The 22,804-nt window shown below is 56.1% G+C and overlaps 2 protein-coding genes across 2 annotated transcripts; both read left to right on the top strand.

The window, feature by feature from the left end:
• Positions 1-1,122: 1,122 nt before the first annotated feature.
• Positions 1,123-13,135, top strand: LOC309452760 (scavenger receptor cysteine-rich type 1 protein M130-like; the record flags this gene model as incomplete). Its single annotated transcript, XM_082077420.1, has 16 exons — positions 1,123-1,453; positions 1,726-2,034; positions 2,685-2,786; positions 3,272-3,580; positions 4,231-4,545; positions 5,580-5,717; positions 6,919-7,233; positions 7,751-8,077; positions 8,163-8,477; positions 8,817-9,131; positions 9,661-9,975; positions 10,706-10,843; positions 11,582-11,677; positions 12,084-12,167; positions 12,352-12,504; positions 13,074-13,135. 16 exons carry the CDS (start codon positions 1,123-1,125, stop codon positions 13,133-13,135), a joined length of 3,624 nt encoding a protein of 1,207 aa, XP_081933546.1.
• Positions 13,136-21,081: 7,946 nt separating this feature from the next.
• LOC309452749 (olfactory receptor 6X1-like) lies at positions 21,082-22,137 on the top strand (the record flags this gene model as incomplete). The annotated part of the gene is given in 4 exon segments (XM_082077412.1): positions 21,082-21,200; positions 21,202-21,781; positions 21,783-21,859; positions 21,924-22,137. Coding segments are annotated over 4 exon segments (990 nt in total).
• Positions 22,138-22,804: the final 667 nt, after the last annotated feature.

Here is a 22,804-nt window from a genome sequence, read left to right as displayed (position 1 = left end):
TCCTGTAACTGGGGGCATCTGCAGAGATATATTGCCCTCCCGTCATCATTGCTCCCACAAGTCCCTGGAGCTGTGTCAGGGAGTGCGGCACAGAGGGATGTGCCATCAGGGCAGGAGGCTCAGGATGGGCACAGAGGGACTCCTGTCCCCTCAGACGCTGTGGCTGCTCCTCTGGGTACAGCTGTGCAGGGGTAAGTGCTGACTCATTGTCCCACCGCCCAGGGCCAGCAGGTACCAGTGTGGTCATGGGTCTGGGAATGGGGTTCCTTTGCAGGTGCTGCTGAGACAAGGGGCAGAAGGTGCTCAGTTCCACGGAGCCTGTGCCTTTCCCTGTGCCTGTCTGGGTGGGAGACAGTATCTCCTTTTCTGGGGCTCCAGTGTTCTGTGCCTGGCTGGATTCACAGCCCCCCTGTCCTGGGGTACCTTTGGGGACCCCTTGTTCCCAGCACTCTGCCTCTGGACCAGTGGTGGCCTCACTGGTGATGGCAGCACCCAGAGATCCCCAGCGCACTGCCAACCTCTGGGGTGCCCCAGAGGGTTTGTGTGCTGCTCAGCACCCCTTGTTCAGAGGGAAACCTGACCCCACGAGGGCAGTTTGTGCCCCCAGAGAGAGAGGATGGGGACATCTGCAGTAGAGACATGTCCTTCTGGGGGGCCTGGCCCACGGCTGATGCCAGGGGAGAAGAGGGAATGTGGGATCCTCTGGATCATCTCAGTGGGAACAGGGAACGCCCTGGGGATGGGGTTGGTTTGGATGGTGCTGGGGCAGGTGGTTTACATGGGAAGCTGCAGCCCTGGGTACATGGGGCTGTTCAGGGGGTGCTGGGCTGGGGGCAGTGGGTGCCCAGTGCAGAGCTGGGCAGTGTGTGAGTGGGCATGGGTGGGGGGGTAGGTGGCCGTTGGCGTGGGAAGAGGTGCCTTGTGTAGTGGGATGGAGAATGACCCAACAGGGCTGGACCTGGGCACTCCCATCATTGTGCAGCTGTGGGGACAGATGGACCTTCACACTGCTCTGAGGACCTGCAGGGGAGGGGGCTCCCACCCTGGTGCCCCTGACTCTGCCCAGGCAGGAGGTTCCCCCAGAGCTGCAGCACTGGGCTCGGTGCTCTCCTGACTCACCCCATGTTGGTGTTTGAAGGTGCTGCGGAGGTGAGGCTGGCGGATGGCGGCAGGCGCTGTGCCGGGAGAGTGGAGGTGAAACACCAGGGACAGTGGGGGACCGTGTGTGGTGACTACTGGGGCATGAACGATGCAGCAGTGGTTTGTAAGCAGCTGGGCTGTGGGTCTGCTGTCGGTGTTCACTGGTATGGACACTTTGGGGCAGGATCTGGCCCCATTTGGATGGATGATGTCGGCTGTGATGGCACCGAATCTGCCCTGTCTGACTGCAAACATGAAGGATGGGGTGAACATAACTGTGATCATGATGAGGATGCTGGAGTGACGTGTTCAGGTAAGGGGTCAACCTGATCCCACCTTTGAGGCTGGGGTGGTGGAAGGCCCTGGCTGTGCTCTCAGGAAGCAACAAACATGCTGGAGCAGGTCCCAGTGTGGCCAACCAGTCTGCTGAGCTGGGACTGGCATTGCTGGAGCAACCGGTCCTTGGGGAAAGCTGTGACCGCCCTGTGGGCACAGGACCCCGTGCAGGCACCGCTGACCAGCTGCCCAACCCCTCCTGCCTCACCACAGGTTTGTATGATTTGCTTTTTGGTGTTTTATTTCCAGGATTTGTCCGTCTGGTGGACGGGAAGAGCCGCTGCTCAGGACGTGTGGAAATCCATGATGGGAAGCAGTGGAAAACTGTTTGTGGTTCCCGCTTTGGCCCCAAGGCTGCTGAGGTGGTCTGCAGGGAGCTGCAGTGCGGCGTGGCCCTGCCTGTGTCTGGAGGAGGTCACTTTGAAGAAGGCGCTGGTCCCATGTGGGATGGAGAGCTGCAGTGTGTCGGGAATGAGTCCCTCCTGTCCTCTTGCCCCACGGGGTCCTCCAGGGACCAGGCCTGCCCCCAGATGAGCAGCGCTGCTGTCAGCTGCACACGTGAGGACTCAGGGTGGGGTGCTGAACACTGGGGTAAAACCCAGCCTGAGGAGGGGACAGTTGGTGCAGTTGAGACAAGGGAACTGGGGCATCTGTTCCCACAGGCGACAGAGACCTGACCCTCCTGGGGATCACAGACAACGGCAGGACTGGGCTGATGCCCCAGGACAAAGGGGGCCATGGGCTGGGAGGGCTCCCTGGGATCATCATGTTTCTCCACAGAGGATATGCAAAGGGCTGAGATGATGAGCTGGGAGGTGCCCAGGGCAGACTGTGGCCCAGGGGCGTGGGGGGCCCTGGGAGAAGCAGCAGTGTGTGCTTGGGGATCCCTGGGGACGGGTCTCTTCCCAGGGTGCTGGCTGGGGAGGAGTGGGTGCTCTAGGTGGGCCACAGCCAGGGACAGGTTGAAAGGACCATTAGAGCAGAAGGAAGGCTGTGGGGCACAAATGACCCTGCAGGGCTGGAGCTGGTCACCCCAGCCTTGCACAGCCTAGGGGATAGAAGGGACCTCTGCACCACCCTGGGAACAGCCTGCAGGGGAGGGAGCTCCCAGGGTGGTGCCCCTGACTCTGCCCAGGCAGGAGGTTCCCCCAGAGCTGCAGCACTGGGGCTCGGTGCTCTCCTGACTCATCCCGTGTTGGTGTTTGAAGGTGCTGCGGAGGTGAGGCTGGCGGACGGCGGCAGGCGCTGTGCCGGGAGAGTGGAGGTGAAACACCAGGGACAGTGGGGGACCGTGTGTGGTGACTACTGGGGTATGAACTATGCAGCAGTGGTTTGTAAGCAGCTGGGCTGTGGGTCTGCTGTTGGAGCTCCTCAGTATGGACACTTTGGGGCTGGATCTGGCCCCATTTGGATGGATGATGTTGGCTGTGATGGCACCGAATCTGCCCTGTCTGACTGCAAACATGAAGGATGGGGTGAACATAACTGTGATCATGATGAGGATGCTGGAGTGACGTGTTCAGGTAAGGGGTCAACCTGATCCCACCTTTGGGGCTGGGATGGTGGAAGGCCCTGGCTGTGCTCTCAGGAAGCAACAAACATGCTGGAGCAGGTCCCAGTGTGGCCAACCAGTCTGCTGAGCTGGGACTGGCATTGCTGGAGCAACCGGTCCTTGGGGAAAGCTGTGACAGCCCTGTGGGCACAGGACCCCGTGCAGGCACCGCTGACCAGCTGCCCAACCCCTCCTGCCTCACCACAGGTTTGTATGATTTGCTTTTTGGTGTTTTATTTCCAGGATTTGTCCGTCTGGTGGACGGGAAGAGCCGCTGCTCAGGACGTGTGGAAATCCATGATGGGAAGCAGTGGAAAACTGTTTGTGGTTCCCGCTTTGGCCCCAAGGCTGCTGAGGTGGTCTGCAGGGAGCTGCAGTGCGGCGTGGCCCTGCCTGTGTCTGGAGGAGGTCACTTTGAAGAAGGCGCTGGTCCCATGTGGGATGGAGAGCTGCAGTGTGTCGGGAATGAGTCCCTCCTGTCCTCCTGCCCCACGGGGTCCTCCAGGGACCAGGCCTGCCCCCAGATGAGCAGCGCTGCTGTCAGCTGCACACGTGAGGACTCAGGGTGGGGTGCTGAACACTGGGGTAAAACCCAGCCTGAGGAGGGGACAGTTGGTGCAGTTGAGACAAGGGAACTGGGGCATCTGTTCCCACAGGCGACAGAGACCTGACCCTCCTGGGGATCACAGACAACGGCAGGACTGGGCTGATGCCCCAGGACAAAGGGGGCCATGGGCTGGGAGGGCTCCCTGGGATCATCATGTTTCTCCACAGAGGATACGCAAAGGGCTGAGATGATGAGCTGGGAGGTGCCCAGGGCAGACTGTGGCCTAGGGGAGTGGGGGGCCCTGGGAGAAGCAGCAGTGTGTGCTTGGGGATCCCTGGGGACGGGTCTCTTCCCAGGGTGCTGGCTGGGGAGGAGTGGGTGCTCTAGGTGGGCCACAGCCAGGGGCAGGTTGAAAGGACCATTAGAGTAGAAGGAAGGCTGTGGGGCACAAATGACCCTGCAGGGCTGGAGCTGGTCACCCCAGCCTTGCACAGCCTAGGGGATAGAAGGGACCTCTGCACCACCCTGGGAACAGCCTGCAGGGGAGGGAGCTCCCAGGGTGGTGCCCCTGACTCTGCCCAGGCAGGAGGTTCCCCCAGAGCTGCAGCACTGGGGCTCGGTGCTCTCCTGACTCATCCCGTGTTGGTGTTTGAAGGTGCTGCGGAGGTGAGGCTGGCGGACGGCGGCAGGCGCTGTGCCGGGAGAGTGGAGGTGAAACACCAGGGACAGTGGGGGACCGTGTGTGGTGACATCTGGGGTATGAACGATGCAGCAGTGGTTTGTAAGCAGCTGGGCTGCGGGTCTGCTGTTGGAGCTCCTCAGTATGGACACTTTGGGGCAGGATCTGGCCCCATTTGGATGGATGATGTCAGCTGTGATGGATCCGAATCAGCCCTGTCTGACTGCAAACATGCAGGATGGGGTGAACATGACTGTGGTCACAGTGTTGATGCTGGAGTGATGTGTTCAGGTAAGGGGTCAGTTTTTTGCCCACCTTTGGGGCTGGGATGGTGGAAGGGACCTGGCTGCGCCATATGGAATAACAAACATGCTGGATCTGAGCTCAGTGTGGGCAGTCATGCTGCTGAGCTGGAACTGTCATTGCTGGTGTAACTGGTCCCTGGGGAAAGCTGTGACAGCCCTGAGGGGACAGCACCCCATGCCAGCAGCGCTGACCAGCTGCCCAGCCCCTCCTGCCTGCCCACAGCTCCCCACACTGACCCATGAAACAGGGTCTATACCAGCACTTACTGACTCTTGTCTGTGCTGCTGTCACCCTCTGAGGCAGAGGGAGGCCAGGGGGACATGCGGGTCTCCTGTCCCCAGCCTGGCCATTGGCCTGGGACCTGTGCACCCCAGATAACAGTGTCCCTGGATCAGAACATCCCCCTGGAGCAGGCAGGGGAGGGCTCTGGAAAGCACCAGCCGTGATAACAGCTGCTCCATTTCTGTGCTCTGGGACACCTCCCATCTAAAAGAACATCCCGACACCCAGGTATATCCTGGGATCAGAGTGAGCCTCTGGTGGCACCAGGTGATGATGGTCCTGCCTGGCCCAAGCTCTGCAGGGGCTGAGCAGCTGCAGCTTCGTCACCATCTGGGCCAGTTCTCCTGGACCCCAAAGGCTCACATGGCTGCGGTGCTGGGGGAGCGTGCCGGGCAGCACAGAGGACCTTGTGTGGGACCCTTTCTCTGAGCAGCACCTGTGGCTGTGAGCGTGTGGCAGACACACACCTCGAGTGCTCTGGTGCTGTAGAGAAGGGGAGGAGGGTCTTGGATGTGTTTGTGTCACCAGCACTTCCCCAACAGCTTCCCCAGGGATATGCAATGGCAGTTTGGCCATGGCTTGCTTGGGGTGACATGGGATGTGGACATGTAACTGTCAGAGAGTTCTGGGGAGCTCCCAGGTGTGGCGTTGGGTTTGTATGTTTGGTTGCTTTTTGTTTCTTTGTTTGGTTAGGTTTGATTGCTTATTTTCTTTTGGTTTGTTTTTCCCCCATCCAGGATTTGTCCGTCTGGTGGACGGGAAGAGCCACTGCTCAGGACGTGTGGAGATCCGTGATGGGAAGCAGTGGAAAACTGTTTGTGGTTCCCGCTTTGGCCCCAAGGCTGCTGAGGTGGTCTGCAGGGAGCTGCAGTGCGGCGTGGCCCTGCCTGTGTCTGGAGGAGGTCACTTTGGAGAAGGGGCTGGTCCCATGTGGGATGGAGAGCTGCAGTGTGTCGGGAATGAGTCCCTCCTGTCCTCCTGCCCCACGGGGTCCTCCAGGGACCAGGCCTGCCCCCAGATGAGCAGCGCTGCTGTCAGCTGCACACGTGAGGACTCGGGGTGGGGTGTTGAACGTTGGGGCTGTGCCGGGGGTTGGGGAGAGAGCAAGGACTGTGCTGGGTGGGTGTAGGGCAGGAGGGATCATGGGACAGTCTGCAGCATGAAAACCGTGCAGAAGGAGAAGAAAGGCCTCTGTCCCTCTGGCCTTTCCACCAGCTATCAAGGGTACAAAAGCACCAACCCACCCTCTCTGAATGCTTCTTTGTCTCTGTCTACTCTTCCATGGCTGTCCTAGGAGCCCCGCACCGCTGAGACCCCAGAGGCAGGCAGGCAGGCCAATGGAGGAGTTTGCCTTGGTTGATGAGGACTGGGTTAGGGAGCAGTTAGGTGATCTGGACACCATAAATCCGTGGGTCCGGATGGGATGCACCTGCGGGTGCTGAGGGAGCTGGCTGAGGTCATTGCTGGACCACTCTCCATCATCTTTGCTAAGTTGTGGCAAATGGGAGAGGTGCCTGGGGACTGGAGGAAAGGAAATGTCACTGCAGTCTTCAAAAAGGGCAAGAAGGAGGACCCGGGTAACTCTAGACCGGTCAGCCTCACCTCCATCCCTGGGAAACTGATGGAACGACTTGTCCTTGGTGCCGTCTCAAGGCATGTCAGGGATAAGAGGGTCATTAGGGGTAGTCAACATGGCTTCACCAAGGGAAGGTCGTGCTTGACCAACCTCATTGACTTTTATGAGGACATAACAAGGTGGATGGATGACGGTAGAGCGGTGGACTTGATCTACCTTGACTTGAGTAAGGCATTTGACACAGTCTCCCACAGCATCCTCACAGCTAAACTGAGGGAGTTCGGTCTGCAGTGAGGGTGACAGAACACTGGACCAGGTTGCCCAGGGATGTTCTGGAGTCTGCTACTCTGCAGACATTCAAAACCCACCTGGACACCTTCTTGTGTAACCTCATCTGGGTGTTTCTGCTCCAGTGGGAGGGTTGGACTGGATGAGCTTTGAGATCCCTTCCAATCCCTGACATGATGTGATTCTGTGATTGTCTCCTCCTCTGTCCCCAGAGTACACAGGGTTCAGGCTGGTGAACGGCAGCACAGCGTGTGCGGGGAGGGTGGAGGTCCAGGTGCTGGGGAGCTGGGGGACCCTCTGTGCCTCCCGCTGGGATCTCTCGGATGCCCACGTTCTGTGTCGTCAACTCAACTGTGGGTTTGCTGAGTCCATTCCTGGAGGAGAGCATTTTGGGAGAGAGACCGGCCCTGTCTGGAGAGACTCATTCCACTGTGATGGGACGGAATCTGACCTGGGACAGTGCCCAGTGGCCACTCTGGGGGCCTCCCCGTGCTCCCCCGGGAACAACGCTGCTGTCATTTGCTCAGGTGAGTGCTGGGAAAATGGTGCATTAGCTCTGTTTCCCTTTGTGTGAGACATGGCCACCCAAAGCAGGGGTCCCATGGCAGCACCAGGCTGAATTTCTCCCTGGAGGTGCCCTGGGGGACTTTCCTGCTCAGACTGACCGCTCTGCTCTGGGAGAGCTGAGGTCTGAACAGACACAGACACCTGTCCCCAGGGCAGCGCCTTAGGCCCTGGTATCACTGCCCGGCTTGGGTTCCATAGGATGAGCCCAGGACAGGCTGTTGGGGCTCTGCTCCATCCCTGTGGCTGCAGACAAACACATCCCATCCCCACAGAGAGCCCTGCAGAGCCTCATCCCACCACCCCACAGCAGCAGACCCGGTGTGAGCTGCAGACAGGGCCTGGGCTTTGCCCTCGCTTCTTGTCAGCACAGGGCTCACTCTCGCCCTGTGTGGTTGGACAACCCCCCTTGCCCTCCTCCCTGGAGGCTGCCGTGCTGCCCGGTGCCGCTGATGGCTGCAGCTCCTCTGCTCTCCCCAGGCCCAGCCGACCCTGCGTCCCTGCGGCTGGTGGGCGGCGGAAGCCGGTGCGATGGGCGAGTGGAGATCTTCCAGCGTGGGACGTGGGGCAGAGTGCTGGACGACCAGTGGGACGTGCGGGAGGCCAGCGTGGTGTGCCGGCAGCTGCGGTGTGGAGAGGCAGAAAAAGCCTACACCCCCCCAAAGCCTGAGCGAGGGACAGGCCCCGTGGGGCTGCAAGGGGTCCGGTGCGCAGGGCACGAGGCCAGCCTGACCCTCTGCAACACCTCCCTGCGCAGGAGTGCCCTGTTGGGAGGGGTTGTGGAGGACGTGGGAGTCATCTGCTGGGGTAAGCAGCGCTGCACGAGCCCCCAGATGATGGGGTGGGGGGGCAGCCACCCCCTGACAGCTCCTGTGCTTTCTCCCCACTGCAGGGAGCCGGCGGGTCCGGCTCGTGAACGGGCCGGGGCGCTGCGCAGGGAGAGTGGAGATTTACTACCAGGGCAGCTGGGGGACCGTCTGTGACGATGGCTGGGACCTGTCTGATGCCACCGTCGTTTGCCACCAGCTGGGCTGCGGAGGGGCGGTGGAGGCGGCCAGCTCCGCTCGCTTCGGGGAAGGCTCTGGGCAGATCTGGCTGGACCGTGTGAACTGCTCTGGGGCCGAAGCTGCTCTCTGGGACTGCGCTGCCGGGCCCTGGGGGCAGCACGACTGTGGACACAAAGAGGACGCGGGCGTCATGTGCTCAGGTGTGTGCCGGGAGCTGTGCCGGGATGGTTCCCGGGAGGCCGGGATGCAGGGAAAGCCGGACATGGCCAAGGCTGTCTCTGGCTGAGCCCCTGCCTGAGCCCGGCCTACAGACACCCATGCATGGGTGCCCTCAGTTCACCGGGGTCCCTGGGGAGCTCAGTGTCCCCCAGGGTGAGTGGGGAGAGCAGGGGCTGTGTCCGTCAGGGACTTCTCTCTGCCCTGGGTGCAAGGGGGACTTGCTGGCCCTGCCCTGCCTGGCTGGTGGCCTGGGGAGCGCAGAGGTGTCCCGGCTCCCACAGCCTCACACCAGCCTGTTCTCTTGTTGCCTTTCCTCCCAGAGTTCATGGCCCTGAGGCTGGAGAACAGTGACGGCTGCTCTGGGCGCCTCCAGGTTTTCTACAACGGGACGTGGGGGAGTGTTTGCTCCAACTCGATGACTCCTGACACGGTGTCACTGGTGTGCAAGGAGTTGGGCTGCGGGGACGGAGGATCCCTGGAAACAGGCCTGCCCTATGGCAGGGTGTCTGGCCTTGCCTGGCTGGATTACGTGCAGTGTGAGAAGGGAACCAGCTCCTTCTGGCAGTGTCCATCCACCTCCTGGGACCCACAGTCGTGCGATGACCTGCGAGAAGAGACCCACATCACCTGCAATGGTAACTCTGAGCCACTGGGGCACCAGTGTCACCCCAGCTTCTGCTCCCCTCTGGGCAAGGCCAAATGCAGAGAAAGAGCTTGGAGGGGTTTTCCTTGCCGTGTAAGACGCTTGTGCTGCTGGTGGCACAGATGTGACCACAGTTCTCAGTGTCCCACATGTCCAGCAGCAGTTGCCACCCCGCAGTGCGTGGGGGAGGCAGCAACATCTCCAAGCGGGGTCTCAGCAGAGACCAGAGAGGGTTCAGAGGAGCCTCCCCTCCATGGACACCCTTCTGCTGCTCTGTGACCAAGATGGTACACACAGGCACAAGCAGAGCTCAGCCCCGCTCTCTTCTGCACAATCCCCCAAGCCAGCCCCTTCACTACAGTGTTTCCTTCTTCAGGGGGACGCACAGAAATGCCCCCAGAGCCTTTGGCCCCGTGCTCCAACTCCAGCAGCTGCACAGGTAGGGAGCTGCTCCTCCGCGTGCTCCTCTTGCCTGGCTCCTCTGCTGTCTGAGTGCCGTGGGAGCTCTTTGCCCTCTCCAGACAGGGAGAAGATCCGTGCCGTGGGAGGCGAGGACGGGTGCTCGGGCAGAGTGGAGCTCTGGCATCACAGTTCCTGGGGGACAGTGTGCGATGACTCCTGGGACATGCAGGATGCCCAGGTGGCATGCAGGCAGCTGGGCTGTGGCCCCGCTGTGTCTGCCCTGCATGAGGCTGCTTTTGGGGTGGGCCAAGGCCCCATCTGGCTGGAGCGGGTGGAGTGCCGGGGGACGGAGTCGTCTCTGCAGGACTGCTGGGCCCGGCTTGGGGATGGACGTGCTTGCCGGCATAAGGAAGACGCTGCCGTGCGCTGCTCGGGTGAGCGGGGGCTGGGACCCCTTGGTCAGGTATTGGCAGGGAGCTGGGAAAGGCCTTTCACCTGCTTGGTCCTGGCACAGCCCCTGAGCTCCCGAGAGCAGGAACGTTCCTGTGGGGTGCAGCAGCCTGGTGCCAAGCAGGGAGCAGCCTCGGTGGTACTGGGTGTCCTTGGGCCACTGCCCGTGGGGCCCTGCAGCTCCAGGACCATCCATCCCCTGGGCTGCCTGTGCCACCCTGCCTGCCACCCAGAGCAGAGGCCCTGGGCCCTGTCCTGGGTCCCTTTCTAGCACTACGGGAGGGGCAATTGTGGTGGGATGTGTCAGGGACACTACAGACACACACTGGAGTGTTGCAGGGGAGGCTCCCTGGTACGTGCACTCCCACCCCCTCAGCCCAGCTCTCCTTTTCCTCCTCTGCAGCTGCACCCAGGACAGCAGCATCCCCACCCCGAGCAGGTAACTCGTCCTCCCCAGGGCTGGGTATCCCAGGGCCGGGCTCTGACCCACAGTGGGGTGCAAGGGGCTCCTTGCTGGGGCGTGTAACTCCCAGGAGGGAGTGGTTGTGTGGGGGTTGAGGAGGGGGTGAAATTCAGTCAGCAGGGTGGAAGCTTCTCCATCATCCCCCCTGGGGCCCTCCACTCTCTGCTGCCTTGTATGATGGGGGTCAGGTCTGGTGCTGCCTCCACCTCTCCCAGGGCTGGTGCTGTTCTTCCATGTTCTTGCCTGTGCAGATCCCACCCGGGGCCGTCCGACTGTCAGTGGGAGAATCTCAGTGCCTGTCATCATCTGCATCATCCTGGGGGCCCTTTTCTGCCTGCTCCTGGCCCTGCTGGCCAGGCAAGCGCTCAGGGCCAGGGCTGGGCGCAGAGGTGGGTCCTTCCACAGAGCTCCCAGTGAGCTTCCAGCCCTCCTGGAAGGGCTGGGGGTGCTGCGGGGGGTCAGTAAGGGGCACAAGCAGAGCTGAGGGGAGGAGACTGTGTGCTGCCACCTGTCCAATGCACCTCATTGATTGGCTGGCCATAGGGCACCAGCAGCAAAGGGCTGGAGAGAGCCCAGAGGTGGTGGGAGCAAGAGATGGGGCAAGGAGAGACATGGCAGAGCAGAACCAGGGGAGATATTATCCTGGGGGATAGCTGGCAGTGCTCTGGGTAGTGCTGGAGGGCGCCCTGGGGCAAAGGAGAAGACAGGAGGAACAGAGGGCAGCAGGGCCAATCTCCATGGAGTCAGGCCCCAGGCTGACCCTCTGCCCAGCTCTGCCTGCCCTTGGTAGGGCGGGGGCCCTGCTATGGACTCGTGGGGCAGACAGGGGTCGGCTCCAGGTGGAGGGGAAGCACGGAAGCTGCTCTGGGGTCAGACAAGGGGGTGACCCAGGGGCCAGAGGCGCTTGAGTGCTGTCTCCAAGGGGCAGATATGAAGGTGATGCTGCCCCAGATCTTTTCCACAGTGATGTGGCCCTCACTGGGGATGTGGCAGCTGTTCCTGTACAGCACCCTGAGGCTGTGCTGTTGGAGCAGTCCTGGGCTGGGCCAAGGAACAGGTTTGGGGAGCACAGTGGGGTCCCACTGCCCCTCTGCCTGTCCCCATGCCAGCTCTGCCTCTGTCCCCAGGCTCCAGGACAGCCCAGGAGCTCTTCCCCGAGGCCGTGTACGAGGAGATTGGTCACAGCCCAGCGTGGGAGAAGCAGGCAAGGTTTGGTTGCTCAGGTGGGTGTGGGCACATCTGCAGGACCCTTTCACCTGGCCCCTCCCCAGGGCTGATCCCCTGAAGCCCCCAGCCCGTGGTCCCTGCAGTGCTGGGGTTGTGTGGTCTGTGGGGAGAGCACCCCAGCCCTGGGCCCGGGAGAGGAGCTGCCTCCCAACCCGCTTTGCCCATCGCAGCTGGACAGCCCCTCTCTTCCTGCCCCTGCACCCATTGACGAGTGAGGGAAGAGCTGTCCTGGGGCAGCTCTAGGAGCACCTTTGAGACAGGGCTTGTCCCAGGGGAGCAGGGTGAATTCCCAGCCCTCCTCCCCATGCAGCCCCAGCTCTGTGGGTCCCCCTTCCCCAGCAGCACTGGCCACGAACAAGGTGAGTGGGCTCGTCCCATAACTCTCACTGCACATCTCTCCAGGCTCCTCTTCAGAGCAGTCCCTGAACCAGCTGCAGCCCTACCCTGGGCACCGAGAGGAGGAGGATGGTCTGGGATCAGCACCAGGTAATGAAGCAGGAAGGGGCTGATCTGCCTGCAGACAAGTGAAGAACAGAGGTGTCACTGGGTGTCACCGTCAGAGATGGGGAGGACCTGAGGGTCTCCTGTGCTGCTTTCAACACCAGCACCTCCCATCCTCTGCTCTGCAGGATGGATCTTCTCACTGTCACCAGCTCCCCTCTCTTTTCAGATGTTCCTGTTCTGCCTGTGGGTGACCCAGTGGATGGCTATGATGATGCCAGAGAGGTTTCTCACCCTGGGGAGGACATTGCTCCTGGACAGGGAGCTTGGGAAATGCCCAGGGAGCCAGAGGAGGGAGCAGGACCCAGCGATGCACCCAGAGGTGAGAGGGAAACTCAGCGCTGCTGGTTCCTGGTTGCTCAGCACTGCCACCCTGGTTGCTGCTGCACTGAGACCTAAACCTCCTGGGTAGGGGGAACCTGCCCCAGGAGTTTCCCATGGAGGGACTGAAGGGTGGGAGAAGGAGCTGAGTGTGGTGAGGAGCAGGGGGGAAGGTGATGCACAGACCCCATGGGGTGAGCTGCAATGTCCCACATTGCTGTTTGCAGGGGGCAGCCTGTGCTCCCAGAGAAGTGCCAGGGTCCCTGGAGCTGAAGGAGACACCACTTCCCTGTCCCTGGAGAGCATAGGCTATGATGACGCTGAAGAGATCTCTCTGGCACATCTGTGACAGAGCTGGGTGCACAGCAGCCCCTGAGCCCCCCCCGGCCAGGAGAGCCCATCCCTGCTGTGCAGTTGGGTGCAGCCAGGAGGGAGGAGAGGTCCGTGCAGCTGGGAGAGCCGCGAGCACCGGGAACCGCCTCCCTTTGCCCATGGGCAGCACAAACAGCACAGAGTTTCCTCTACTTTCCCCTTTTTTCCACTGTGTATTGTATTTGTTCTTATTAAAAGTGTCGGTGGACTTTGACTTGGAGCTGGTTTGTGTCTGCCTAGGCGTCAGGAAATCTTCCTGAGTTTGATCAGGGGCAGCAGAGACTAAAAAACACCCTTGGGGTGGTTTCCATCCTGCTTGCCACAGGCAGTTTCTAGTCAAAATGACTCTCTAACAGGTCCCATGATGCTCCCCAGTGCCCATCTCTTCACCCCGAGATTTCCCAGCTGCTCTTTCCCCAGGCCCTGCCTGGGCCAGGCTGGTCCCACAGTGCAGAGGCCATGACAGAGCTGCTGTGCCAGGGTAAGTCCTGGCTGTGACCCCACAGATGTGAGCCCTAAGGTCATCACCGTGCCCTTTAAACTCCAGATGGCCCAGAGGGGATCACACCCCAGATCACCTCCCACAATGGTCAGCAGGCAGCTGTGCTCCCCAGTGCCCAGCACAGGGTGCGGAGCCACTTTCTGGGACACACAGGGCTGGGGTTCCCTCTCCTTTGGCTCTGCCAGGGCCCCAGTCTCCATGGGCTGCTCCTGCTGCCTTGGGCCGTCACAGACCCTGAGCACTCTTGTCACAGCCACAGAGCTGTGTTCTTCCTGAGCAGGGGCTGTGAGGCCCCACGGCAACCCTGGGACCCCGTCCTCCTGCTGCTTGCAGCCCCTGCCCTGCCCTCCTGCTGCCTCGCCGGGGTGTCAGCGCGGGTTTGTGTCAGGGAAGCACTTGTGTGCAGGTACAGGAGGGATGGGAGCGGGCGGGTGTCATGGTCCATTCGATGATGGACTCGTGATGGTTCTTTTACCTTGATCTCAGAGCGCAAAATTAAGGCGACCAAAAAGCCAAGGGGTTATAATTCAATCAAGCAGTGTTGCTTTATTTATTTGCCCGTAAAGCAGCACGCAATAGAGAGAGAGTAAGAAAGAGAAAGGGGAAAAAAATGGGGAAAAGTAAAGGAAAAGATGAGAAGTGAGGTTGCGTTTATCACCAGTCCAGTTCCAGAAGCTCCCTCTGGTGTCCGGTCCCATGGAGTCCTGCCGGTTCTCCACCGTGGTTCAGGATGCTCTGGTGGGAAGATCTTCAACGGTGTCCATTCTGGAGCCACCTTTTATGCGTCTTCACCTCCCTTGCTCCCATTGTTTTAGGCCAGTCTCTACCTTGATTTCGCAACCCAGGCTCGTACTGCGCAGGCTCGAAAGATTCAAGCTTTCTTTTGCCAACATGTCCAGCATTCAGTGGTCTTTCTCTGGTCCATTGGGTGATCTCAGGACCCTTGGCAAGCTGCTGGGCATGCTCCTTTTCGTTGGCCATTGTTTGAGGGAGCAGGTGAGGGACGCGTGTAACTGAGGCTGCAGGTGAGAACACATCTTCTGGACGGCAGCTATTGTCCCTGGGTCAAAGAGAACCTCATGACAATAGCTTTCAGGAGGTGGGGGCTGGTTTGGCTGAAGCAGCAGCAAAGTCCACACAGCAGCCATTGTGAGCTTGAGCCCCCCCGAATCAGAGAAAACAGTTCAACACAATGCTTCTCCTCGGGCCTCTCTCCAAGTCATTGTACATCTGTTCTTTCAGTCAGGGCCTCAGTTCTCTCAGTTCTTGATGGCGATGGTCAGGCAAATACTGCTCCATCTTCAGACCAACTCTCACAGCCCCCCAACCCACTGGAGGTCTCCCAAGCCATTGGAGATCCCCCCAAGCCATTGGAGATCCACAATCCCATTAGAGATCCACCCCCGACCCACTGGATATCCCCCAAAACCCATTGGAGATTCCCCCAAACACATTGGAGATCCCCCAGCCCACTGGAGATCCCTCAACACAACCATGAGAGATCCCCTAACCCACTGGAGATGCCCCCAAAGCTGTTTGAGATCCCCCAATCCAACGCATTCGAGATGCCCCCCAACCCACTGGAGATCCCCAAACCCATTGGAGATCCCCTCCAACCTACTGGAGATACCCCCAAACCCATTGGAGTTCTTCCAATTCACTGGAGATCCCCCAAACCACTGGAGATCCCCCAAACCCACTGGAGCTCCCCCCAAATCCATTGCAGGTCCTCCAATGCACTGGAGATCCCTCTAACCCACTGGAGATCCCCCAACCCATTGGAGACCCCCCCACCAACTGGAGATCCCTAAACCCATTAGAGATCCCCCCCAACCCATTGGACGGATGGGACATTTTAGGTCTTGGTGGCCTAAGGGCCCCAGGGATGGGACATCTTGCCCTGAGTAACGCAAGGGATAAAGGGATGAGAAATTTTGGCACTTGATGGCTTAAGGGGGCTGGAGATGGGACAATCTGGCTCCAGGGATGAGATATCCGGGTTCTTGGTGGCCTCCCAATGTCCAGAGATGGGACATCCAGGCTCTCGGTAGCCCAAGTGGTCCAGAGATGGGACATCCTAATTTTGGTGGCCCAAGGTGGCTGGATATAGGACATGCTGGTCTTGGTAGCCAAAAGGGGTCCAGAGACAAGACATCTTGGTCTTGATGGCCAAAGTATCCACAGAATTGACATGTTGGCCTAGGTGGTCCATGGGCGTGGGTATTTAGGTCTTGGTGGCCCAAGGGGGCTGGAGATGGGACATCTTGGGTCCAGAGATGGGACATCCTGGGTCTTGGTGTCCCCAAAGTGTCCAGGGATAGGACATCTTAAGTCTTGGTGGTCTAAGGAGTCCAGGGATAGGATATTTTAGGTATTGGTGGCCCAAAGTTTCCAGAGATGGGAAATCCTACATCTTGTTGGCCCAAAGTGTCCAGGGTTAGGACATTGGAGGTCTGACATTGAGCAACCTGGCTTGCGGTGGCCCTAGGGGTCCAGAGATGGGACATTATAGGTCTTGGTGGCCTAAGGGATTCAGGGATGGCACATCTTGGCCTGTGTGGTCTAAGGGATCCAAGGGTTGGGACATTTAAGGTCTTGGTGGCCCGAGATGGCTGCAAATGGGACATCTTGGATACAGAGTTTGGACATTATAAGTCTGGGTGGCAAAAGTGTCCAGGGATGGGACGTTTTAGGTCTTGGTGGTTTAAGGGGTCCAGAGATGAGGCATCCTGGGTCTTGGTGGCCTCACAGGGTCCAGGAATGGGACATCTTGACCTTGGTAGCCCAAGGGAGCTGGTGATGGGACATCTTGGGTGCAGGGATGGGACATCCTGCATCTTGGTGGCCCAAAGTGTCCATGGATGGGACATCTTGCGTCTTGGTGGCTTTACACAGTCCAGGGATGGGACACTTTGGCCTGGATGGCCCACAGTCTCCAGGCATGAGAAATCTTCGATGCAAGGATGGGACATCTTAGGACTTGGTGTACCCAAAGTTTCCAAGGATGGGTCAACCTGGGTCTTGGTGGCTTCATGGGGTCCTTCTGGGCCTGAGTGGCCTAAAGTGTCTAGGGATGGGACATCTTGGATCCAGGGATGGGACATTTTAGGTCTTAGTGGCCCAAAGTCTCCAGGGATGGGATAACCCCAGTCTGGCATGGGTCATTGTGGCTCTTGGTGGCCCAAGGGGTCCAGGGATGGGACATTTTAGGTCTTGGTGCCCTAATGGGTCCAGGGACAGGAAATTTTATCCTGAGTGGCCCGTGGTGTCCAGGGATGGGAAGTTTTGGCTCTTAGTGGCCTCACAGTTTCCAGGGATGGGACATAGCAGTGGTGAGAGTGGCCACGTCTCCTCTTTCACCGGGACCAGGCCATGGTGGGGTGACCGCCTCCCTGCCTCATATTTAAAGGGGTGCCTGGGCAGGGCCCTTTGTGACATCACCAGTGACATCACAATGCCCCACCGTGGCATTTGCACATCCCCCTGAGATCCAGAGCCTCCAATAGGGCAGTGATGGCTCCTTAGCACCTTTTGTGCCCCACTGTGCCTGTCCCCATGTACACACCAGGGTGGTACCGAGGTGCTGGCAGCCACATCCTCCCCCACCCTGGGCAGGGTGACTTCACCTCCACCAGCTTGATACAGGGAATTAACAATTAACTAATTAACACTTAAAGAACACGTAAAGACTTAAAGAGCTAACAGAGAGCTAACCCTTAACCCACATCACTATTGGCTAACCTTGCTTAGCTTTGTGGAAATTATTGTACGAGAAACAGGAGTTCACTGACGCCTTGCAAAGATAGAAAATCTTGGGTGCATCCTTGGTGCATCCTTGGGTGAACTAGAGAACAGAAGCTTGGGCACTGGACAGGAGATACACCAGTTCTAACCAACTCAGCAGTCTGAGTCCCAACCAACTCATCACACTGGACCAAAGGTCCCGTGTACACAGAAGAGGACCCCGGTTCATGATCACTGCGCAGCTGCAACCAGGAGGAGCCGGAGGTGGAGACTGTGGAAATGGTCTCCCAGAACTCGTTGTAATAAGAACCGCCTTATCGGGGACAGGTTATGAATATGTATAGACGTTCCTATAACTTTCATGACTATGTAACACTTTACTGCATTTAACCAAGCTCAGAACTACTGGGAATACACACAGGTAGTAGGTGAAATTATTCCCCGTGTGTCCAGTGCTGTAAATACATACCTGCTTTACAATCTCGAGGGTTGTAAGGTCATTTCCACGCCTCACATGCACCTGCTGGTGGTCTTCCTCTGGCTGCCAGGTGCATCTCCATGCCAGTCCTGCAAGGCGCTAGGGCAGCAGTGACCTTGCAAACAACATTCAAGCTCTGTGCATGTTGGTGGCTTATCAGTTCCTAAGGCACAGCTTCAATGACACACACATAGACCAGTCATGTGTCTGCAGCTGGCTTATCAGGTGCTCAGGTGGAAGTGACCTCACAAACACCATCACAGCCGTGTGCTTCTTGCTGGCCCATGAGTCCTTAAGGCACCATAGACCTGGTCCCAGCAATGCTGCCCATCTCCTCCTTGGGCCTGTCAGCTGGTCGGGTGCCTGGAACGTCACATCCCTCTTCAGATGCCCCGTGGCTGCTCCAGAATAACTCTGGGTTGCCCCAAGGGGCTAAACTGCTTGAGTAGGGTAGGGAGAGGGGTTGGAGGTGATGGGGATTGAGCATGGGAATAAGAGCTTTGGGATGAGGTGTTCAATTTCGGGATTAGAGCTCACTGTTCAGAGTTAGGATTTAAGCATCTGGCAATCTGTTTAGGTGCGTGGTTAGTGTTAAGGGTATGGGCTAGCTTTGTGAGCTAGGGGTTCTTTTAGGGTTGTGGTGAGGGCGAAGGTTAAGGCTGGTATTTTAATGCTAGTGATACAAGGTAGGGGTTAAAGTGAGTAAAAGGATAAGGCTAAGAATAAGGGCTTATGGGTTTGGGATTTGGCTTAGAGGTAAATTCTGAGGTTTGGGTTTAAAGTAGTGCATTACTGTCAGGGTGAGGACTAGCATTTAGGGATAAGGTTAGAGTTTCAGATTTCTGCTTAGAACCCAGGTAAGGGCCTAGCATGAATGTTTTCACAGTCAATGTCACAGCGGCATCACTGTTACCTGAAACCCTCCAAATCTTTCATCTCTGTTGGCCAAGCCATTCTTTCCTCCCCCAAATCTCCAAGCTCTCTTGTCTCAGTTTCCCTTGACCTTTCCCAATCTGTCATCATCTTGGGAGCAGCTTTCTGATGGCCTTCATGACCTTTGAGTATTTGCCTTCCCGCTGCTGGTCAGTCAGTTCCTGTGACAGAAGTGACCTCACAGCAACATCCAAAGGGACACAATAAGCTGCTGTGCTGCTGAAGTCCCTGCTCAGCCCACCCAGCAGCCCTGCACCACCCCTCAGGTCCCCTACCTCAGCTCACGCCTGCCAGCTCGTGCTCCAGAAGAGCTCCCATAGGTCCTGGGAGACTTCTCCCAGTCCCACATGGCGCTTCAGCTGCCCCAGGGTATGTTGGAGGCAGTGGCCACCTCTGTGCAAACAACCGAATCAGTCCCTGAACGTAGATTATCAGAAATAGTTGAGCCCTCTGCAGAAACGACTTCTATGTAATAGCTGAAAAAAGTCTTCCTTTCCACTACTGCTAGTATTGTTAAACTAATTCTCATGGAACTTTTCATAGTTAGCTGGTTAGTTAGTTAGTTTGTTTTGACAGCACCATGAGCAAGTGTCAGCAAACTGATTAAAGACTGTATCTCTGTGTGAATGTTTTTATGCAGCCATTTCCCAAAATACATTGCCTACCAATGGTTTGAGTTGAGAAACACTGTTCAGAGGATCTTCTCAATTTGTATTGGCACATTTTGTATCCTTGCTTCTTTCCCTCTGTCTCTTTTACTTCCTTGCCTATTCTTTGAAGACCTCTCTGAGGAAAATATTAATTGAATTATGGAATACCGCAGATTGGAAGAGACTCCTTTGCAAGGACCTTTGCAGCAGTGTCTTCAGCTGGATCAAGTGAGGCTCCCCTTACAACTGTTCTGCTGAGTTCTTATAATTCAGCCACCCTGTTGCCCTGCACATCCTCTCTGGCATGTGCAAGCAACTGAAGTAATTACTGTTTCCTCGATTTTATTCAGTTTTGCAGCAGAAACTCTTACAGGGATCTCTGAAACAGTCCGATTCTTCACTCAGGATGTTAATAACTACCTTTATGCACAGGAAATAGGCCTAGGCACAGCAGGATCTGCCTGTCTCCAGCACTGTCTGGAATCCCACCTGGAGAAATCCCACAAAAGTCAGGTCAACAATTAATTTGAAGGTGACTAATTTTTGCTTAATTTGGAGGTGGTTGATATCGATGGAGGTGACTGAACTCAATCACTTGGTTTCAAGTTGATCCATTGTCTCAGACCAATTTCTCCTGTTGTCTCTGTGGACAATGAGATGGGAAAGTCCTTGGACCACCCAGGTGAGGAATGACTGAAGAATTCTGGTTGCACACCCACACAACTTTGTTTCACCACCTCAGACCCACCGTCTCCTCCTCTTGCCCTTCGCCACTTGCATTTTAAATCATGCTGGTTTGAGCTGTCTGCTCCGCTCCTTTCTATGTCTGAAAACAAACGTAAAGATGAAGGGGAAAACACCAGTCTTTATTGCACATGTGGGGTTTTTTTTGTGCTTCTTTCTCCTGAATGTGTAGTTTGATTTAAAAAACATAAGAAATGGGAGATTTGAGACTTGAATAGTGAGTTTCACCTACTTCACAACAGGTGCCTGTGAGAATTTGTTTTCCCCAGGCTCCCTGTATAGTTGGTGGAGACAGCAGAAAACTCTCAAGGCTGGGTCCTCCCAGCCTATAGCTGGTATGCAAAAGAAAAGTTACGAATCTCTTCTAGTCACTATTCTCCTGGTCTGCATTTAGGTCAGGACATTTGAGAGTAACAGCAATAAGCAACTGTTTGGAAGTAACTGCATTTCAGTGCAGGTGGATGTCAGATGAGACTGTGTGGAACCATAACAAATTTCAGTCATTATTTAGAGTACTAAAGAAGGTGAGTTATACTTGGTCCGTATTCTGTCCTCCCCTTTCCTGAAGAAACAGAGAGCAAGTAGCTGTAGAAGAAAGCAGGTGATTATGAAAGAGATGCTTGATACTGCTTATTCTGAAATCAATAGATACTCAGGCATTCCTAGTCCAAAAAGGCAAATACTGAAAAGTAGAAAGAAAAGCTTTCAACATACATGATTTGATTTGATTTGTTTGATTTGATTTGATTTGTTTGATTTGATGTGATAGTTTAGCATTTGTGCAACAGAAGAGATAAATTAGGCACATAGGTGTGACAGATGTTGGGAACAGACCTGCATCAATTTGGAATTTGCCAGGAATGAGATAAAATAGCTAACAGACTTTAAAATCCTCTGTCATGAAGGAAGAATTCTTTGAGTGTTTGAAAAAGATAGGACGAAGACAACAAATTCTTTGAGAACTCCAACTGAAATTTGATACAGAAAAATCAGGGTATGAGAAATGCTTGACGTACTCTGTCTGTGTACTATAGGAAGACTACAAGAGAGGAAAGAAGCAGAGAAGGTTTTGCAGAGCCTTTCTCCCAGACTGTGGAATTACCACACTTGGGTTTTGTCATGTTCCTGTCTTGGCATGATGAACCAAAATTCAACATGGGACCAGAAAATGAAACAGCAGTTACTGAGTTCATCCTAGAGGGTTTCTCAGGGCTTGATCAAAGACTACAGCTTGTACTCTCTCTGGTCTTTCTGCTCATGTATCTTACAACAGTGGAATGCTACCATCATTTTCCTCGTGTGTGCAGATCACCGCCTTCAAACTCCCATGTACTTTTTCATTGGCAATCTGGCCTTCCTGGAAATCAGGTTTACATCCTCCACAAGCATCAAGGTGGTTGTGGTCCTGGGTTCTGGTAGAAGAACAATCTCTCTAAGCAGCTGCTTTGCCCAATCCTCTTTCTATTTTGCCCCAGGCTGTACAGAGTTTGTTCTACTCATTGTCATGTCCTTTGGCCGCTGTGTTGCCATTTGCCAACCTTTGTGTTATGCTGCCATCATGAAGCCTCAGCTCTGCATGCACCTGGTTGTTGCTGCTTGGGTCACACGCTTCACACTCTTGAATTACCACCTGGGCATCCTCTCCCAGCTGACTTCCTGTGGCTCAAATGAGATCCACTCCTTTTTCTGTGACAGCTTCCCCTTATTCAAACTGTCCTGCTCTGACACCAGCCTGCTTTGGAACGTAGACTCTGTGTTCTTATCATTTGTCATCCTGGGTTCCTTATGTCTAACTCTGGCATTTTACATGTGCATCCTTTTCTGTGTTCTACATCTCCCAGCAGCCTCTGGGAGGAAAAAAAGCTTTTTCTACATGTTCTTCCCATCTCACCACCTTGGCCATTGCATACCGGACATGCATTGCTCTCTACCTGTGTCGTTCAGCACCTTGGCCATTGCACACTGGACATGCATTGCTCTCTACCTGTGTCCTTCAGCACCTTGGCCATTGCATACCGGACATGTATTGCTCTCTGCCTGTGTCCTTCAGCAGATGTTTCCTTGGAGAACAGCAGAATTGTAGTATTGCTGAACACCGTCCTGTACCCATTCTTAAATCAAATCATCTACAGTCTTAGAAACAAGACTGTCATACTGGCCCTCAATGAAGCCATTGCCTGTACAAAAACACAGCTTTTCCCCCAATCATGAGGCATTTCTGGGCAGCAATTCCAGTGATCTGCTATCATATGTTAAATAATTCCAATGCCTATGTATGTAACCTCGAGACAGAGATACCTCAGCAGATTTATAGAATCATAGAATCCTTTCAGTTGGAAGAGACCTGACATTGGTGCCAGCAACTGAGAGAGCAGAGTGACTGGACATAACAGTGTGTGCGCATGTGTGTGACTGGAGTTGTCTGTACCAGTATCTGGAATGGGGCTGCGGCCCTGGGGTCTCATGTGTCCTGGTGTCTGCAACTGGCAAGGCCGGTGTCCTGGGGAGGTGTCACAGTCCATTCAGTGATGGACTCATGATGGTTCATTTACCTTAATCTCAAAGCACAAAATTAAGGCAACCAAAATGCCAAGGGGTTATAATTCAATCAAACAGTGCTATTATATTATTTTGCCTGTAAAGCGGCACGTGATAAAGAAAGTAGAGAAAAAGGCAGGAAAAAGAAAAAGGGGGGAAAAGAATTGGCTACTACCAAGCGAGTCTCAAGGTGTCCCTCTGATCCCAGGTCCCATAAAAAGAGTCCTGCTGGTCCTCCCTTGTGATCTGGGATCCTTTGGTGGTGGGATTCTCAGTGATGTCCAGTCGGGAATCATCTTATATGCTTCTTCACCCCTCCTTGCTCCCATGGATTGAAGCC

This window comes from Streptopelia decaocto (genome assembly GCF_964273445.1).
Source record: "Streptopelia decaocto genome assembly, contig: HAP1_SCAFFOLD_129, whole genome shotgun sequence".
In the NCBI taxonomy this organism is placed as follows: Eukaryota; Metazoa; Chordata; class Aves; order Columbiformes; family Columbidae; genus Streptopelia; species Streptopelia decaocto.
This window is presented reverse-complemented; position numbering and strand designations above follow the sequence as displayed.